Source organism: Durio zibethinus, chromosome 21 (assembly GCF_047325235.1).
Source record: "Durio zibethinus cultivar Kanyao isolate XHJ-2024 chromosome 21, ASM4732523v1, whole genome shotgun sequence".
Classification (NCBI taxonomy): domain Eukaryota; kingdom Viridiplantae; phylum Streptophyta; class Magnoliopsida; order Malvales; family Malvaceae; genus Durio; species Durio zibethinus.
Window position 1 is genome coordinate 18,488,609 of NC_143182.1, and position 4,695 is coordinate 18,493,303.

The window sequence follows — 4,695 nt, forward strand, 5'->3', positions numbered from 1 at the left end:
AAATATCTGATTATATAAATTGAGTATGTAAAATTTTTTAAAAATTTAATAAATTTTGATATATTTATTAAATAAATATTTTTAATAAAAATATTAATAAAATTTTTATTACAAATAAATGTTTATCAAATTTAAATTATAAATAATATTTTTAATAATATTTTTAATATATTATTGAATTTTATATTAAATTTGACCAACATATTAATTTAAATTTTTATTTACTTATTTTTAATAAAAATTTTACGAATTTTATTTATAATACTTCATATAAACTTTGTTCAAAGTTTTTTTTTAATTAAATGCTTAGACGGTAAAAATACTTTATTTTAAAATATAAAAATAAAGAGCTCTATAAGATTAGACTTATAAAAATATTTTAAAAAAATTTAAGTGCATAACATTTTTTCAAATAATTAAATAAATAATGTTAAAATAGTATAGTATAAATTAAAAATTAAAAATATTTCATCCTCTAAAATTTATAAAGAAATTCTAAACATCCGTTGTACCAAAAAAAAAAAGTCCACGTGTGCGGTTCCAACTTCCTGCCTATCACTTTTTCCCATCTTCTGCTGCCCCCGTATCATTGCCCCAATTTCTTTCTTTCTTTCGTACTCCTAAACACATCCCAGTTTCTTTGTCTCCTTTCTTCTTCAGCTGCGGTGCCACGGATGCACTGACTGTCTTGACCCCTGTGGTGATTTATAGGTGAAGCGCGGGTCAAAGACTCCCAATCGTGCCGTGGAGGACCTGCGGAACAGTCCATCAGCGGTGCGCTTGCCTGTTTCGCACCGTACTGGACGTAAACCTTTCTGGCCAACGAAGACTTAGTATTACATAATCCTTTAGTATTTTCCGTTTCTCCCTGAAAGACATAAGCCCTCGAATTTGTGATTACGTGTTTCAATAGAGTTTCACTGTAATTTGGAATAAAAGTTACTTGCTTTCCTTTCCAATAACTAGAACTGTTCTTCATTTTTACCTTGCCATATTGTTGATGAATTGAGTTTCATTTGTTTTTAAATGTTGATATAGAATTTGCATTTTCATTTTTTTATCAAAATGTTTCTTTTTGATAAAAATATTTGAGAAAATTTAATGTTTTATGCTGATTCCTTATGCTTTGCTTTATGTGTTACTATAAATTAGATTTGATGTGGGTTACTTCTTACTTGCTCAATTGTGAATTATTAGGTGAATTTTTTTGTTTGACAATGAAGTGCTACTCTCTGTTTTTTTTTTCTTTGATTCTTTTCGTCGGTGTGAATTCAGGTTTCACTGCCAATGGTTGGAATTAGAAGTTGATGAAGTTGTGAACTATTTTGGTTGAACACTGATATATGATATGTTTTGAGGTTTTTGGGGATCTTTCAAATGTTTTCTAGTTAATTGGAGGACTTTGAGACTGATCTTATTAGTTAATTGACTGTCATGCACTTTTTTGGGAAGCTTGATTTTTTAGTAGATGCTCTGCCGGATTATCAAACTTATTCATTTTGATTTTATGTTTGCTTTATTTCATGTAAAAATTCCAATTTTAGGTTCAATCTTTTATTCTTAAAATATCTTGCATTGTTCTTAACATTCAGTTTATACTATCTAGAATTTTAACTGATTATGCCGGATTCTCCATTTTGGAAGATATAGATTTAATTGTTGTCAGTTCCGACAGGCATCCAAACAAAAGTACACTGAAGATGCTTATATTTGTTATTTGTACTGTTTGCAAGGTGTTTGATGCAATGTCTTTTAGCAGGATCTATGCAAATGGCGTTCAGGGGTCAGTGGAGATCATACAGCTCGAAGGTAGACCTGAAGAAGCTAAGGCCGATGATACTCAAGAGAATAGAGAATCGAGCCAAGGATTATCCGGTCCATGGAATGATTCCGGTGGCTCAAGAAGTTCTCAAGGCCAGAGAACTCCTTTTTCAAGGAGTTTCCACCCTTCTCAAACTATTCCCTGTCCTTGCCTGCAAGTAAGTCCTTCCCTTATTTCCTCTATTCAAATACACCTCAATCCGATTTTGCCACATCTTTGCATATATGAAATAATTTTAGTTTGTGCTAGATGTAACTACTATAACATGTGCATCAAAGACTTTTAGTTAACCTGACAGAGTGATGACTTTTATGGAAATTTCACTAATTATTGATAACTCACAAAACATGCTTTACAAATACAATCGTAATATTTCTGTGGAAAGACCCAAGCTTTAAATAAATCGAATTTTCAAGTAAGTGATTAGGACAAGTTTATCAGGAGACTAGTGTTTAAATGCCAGTGTCATCTCAAGATAGATTTTGACATTCCTCTTGCCAGTGTAGTGCTTTCTTCTGAGGATGCAATCACGTAGACCTTAGTACCCTCTGATTTGCTGAGAGTAAAATCATGCCATGTTTGTCCTAAGGTAATGGAAATGCAATCCTGACTCCACTGTGGACCTTGTAGAATTCCTCCACCATTTTAAGGTGCATCATGGTGAAGACAGAAGAATCTTACTCATTTAACTGCCCCTAATGTTAAGCTTTCCAGTTTTGCTTGCTCTGTATGTATATTATCTCCAAATGCTTTCAGGGAAGTATTTGATGCAAATTGGTAAAGTTTTGTTTAATGTACAAAGCAACCGTCATCTCAATAATATTTTCCTAGAAGTTGGACTGGATGCAAATTTTAATTGTAAGTCCCAGGGTAAAAAATTTGGTTATTTTATAATCAATGGATCTATTATAGAGATAAGTTTAAGGAAATATGGTGGAACGCTGACTCCTGAACCTAATTGGACTTGTAACATGCATGAGTATGAATCAAACTGTTGAAAGATGTATGATTTCCTTTGTTTTCTATTGTACTTTGTTTATTCATGTTCTGCTTATTTGTGCTGCAAGAGCAATTACTTCTTGTTTCTGTCACCTCTTTCATTTCATTAGCAGACAACAGCAGACAACTGTGATGCTACTATCATTTGTTGTCTGTTGTTGGTCAATAGATTCATTTGCATGATGCAACTGCTCACGTTTTAAGAAAAATAGAATACGCATTTATAACAATTGAAAATAGCAATTTTATTTTCAGTCAACAAGTCAAATACATCTCTCTCTCTCTCTCTCTCTCTCTCACACACACACACACACACACACACACGTTTGGATTGAAATTTCAGATGAATGGTTGTGTTTGCATTTGGCGGAGTCGACAACTTTTCATGATAGATGAGGGTGGAAAGGAAACCTTTGTTTCCATAAAGAAAATTTCTCTAATTTTACTGCATTACTCCAGCCTCTATTCATCAAAAATCACCTAAAAACCTTTTGATTCATATAAATCTTTGTAGATTCTGTCCTGAAGTATACATTGGTGAGAAAGGTCACTTAATCCAAACTTGCTGTGGATACAAGCGCATTGGAAAGAATAGGGTTCATGAATGGGTCCGTGGTGGTTTGAATAATATACTGGTCCCTGTAGAATCATTTCATCTGCAAAACATGTTTCAAGGTGTTGTCAAACATCAGCAAAGATTTGATTTTGAACGTGTTCCTGCAATTGTGGAGCTATGCTTGCAAGCAGGGGCTGATCTAACTGTGGGAAATTTGAACTCTGGTTCATTAACTGCAGATGAATTTTATGGTGGTATAAGTGGAATTGAGTCTTTGTCAGATGATGATGTAAGGGTGATAGCAAACGGCACCTTAAGGGCATGGGAGACACTTAGATCTGGTGTCAAGAAGCTGCTATTGGTCTATCCGGCAAAAGTTTGTAAATATTGTTCTGAAGTTCATGTTGGGCCATCTGGTCATCGGGCTCGTCTTTGCGGAGTATTTAGATATGAAAGTTGGCGGGGAGCCCATTTTTGGACAAAGGCAAAGGTTGATGACTTGGTCCCTCCAAAAATTGTGTGGCGGCGACGGCCCCAAGATCCAATAGTGCTTTTGAATGAAGGTCGTGATTACTATGGGCATGCACCGGCGGTGGTGGATCTGTGCTCACAGGCAGGTGCTATTGTTCCAAGTAAGTATTCGTGTATGATGAAAGTGAGTGGTTTGCCTGCACCTATTTGAGTTTAACCCTCCATCTAAACCTCAAGTGAAGTTGGTTTCATAGTATACGTCATTGAAGTCATTTTTAGGTCCAGAGCTCTTGTAGACCATCTAAGCGGCCAAGATACTTGTCTCACATAGTTTAGAATCTTTCATGTGTATCCTCTTTTGGTTATTTATTTATTTCCTTTGCCTTAAAAAATTTTGTCAATGATCATGATAAATGGGACTTAAAAGTAGTTAGACACATGAATATAAACATGAAATCAATTCTGTGTATCTGAATGTTTTAATTATTAATATTTTATTCATGGGTCTTCTGCCGTTTATTCAGCCGCATGTCCTTTTGCATGTAATTATTGATAATACTAGGTACCTCTTCGCAACTTTGATTTTCAACTGTTTTTAGGCACTTGCAAATTGCAATCAAGAGCAACATAGCAATTAAGTTTTAACTAGTCAATAAGAAATTTCCAAAATATCTTCTGATACATATAACAAAAACTACGTCCAAAAGGATAAAATGATCAAACTCAAAGGCAAATTGATCAAACTTAAAGGCCTAAAGTTAATTGATTTTACAAATTTGCTGTCATCTTGCCTACCACAAGATAGAGACTCAAGCAAGGTCATAAGACGATTCGGCCCTGACATCTA

The 4,695-nt window shown here is 34.0% G+C and overlaps 1 protein-coding gene across 9 annotated transcripts; it reads left to right on the forward strand.

Annotated features, from left to right (window-relative positions):
• The first annotated feature begins 591 nt into the window (after nucleotides 1-591).
• Nucleotides 592-4,371, forward strand: APO4 (APO RNA-binding protein (DUF794)). 9 transcript variants are annotated; one of them, XM_089750656.1, is made up of 3 exons: nucleotides 592-938; nucleotides 1,760-1,979; nucleotides 3,336-4,371. In XM_089750656.1, exons 2-3 carry the CDS (start codon nucleotides 1,765-1,767, stop codon nucleotides 4,057-4,059), a joined length of 939 nt encoding a protein of 312 aa, XP_089606782.1. In that variant the 5' UTR covers nucleotides 592-938; nucleotides 1,760-1,764; the 3' UTR covers nucleotides 4,060-4,371. The 9 variants fall into 9 exon arrangements, with proteins under 9 accessions (XP_089606782.1, XP_022759214.2, XP_022759212.2 ...); XM_022903479.2 differs by having other exon boundaries at nucleotides 592-851; nucleotides 1,757-1,979; XM_022903477.2 differs by having other exon boundaries at nucleotides 592-851.
• The last annotated feature ends 324 nt before the right edge of the window (nucleotides 4,372-4,695 follow it).

Coding starts and splice junctions, on each gene's coding strand:
- APO4 (XM_089750655.1), top strand. CDS start 1,741: ATGCAATGTCTTTTAGCAGGATCTATGCAAATGGCGTTCAGGGGTCAG. Junction 1,980..3,335: donor TTCCCTGTCCTTGCCTGCAA/GTAAGTCCTTCC, acceptor AAATCTTTGTAG/ATTCTGTCCTGAAGTATACA.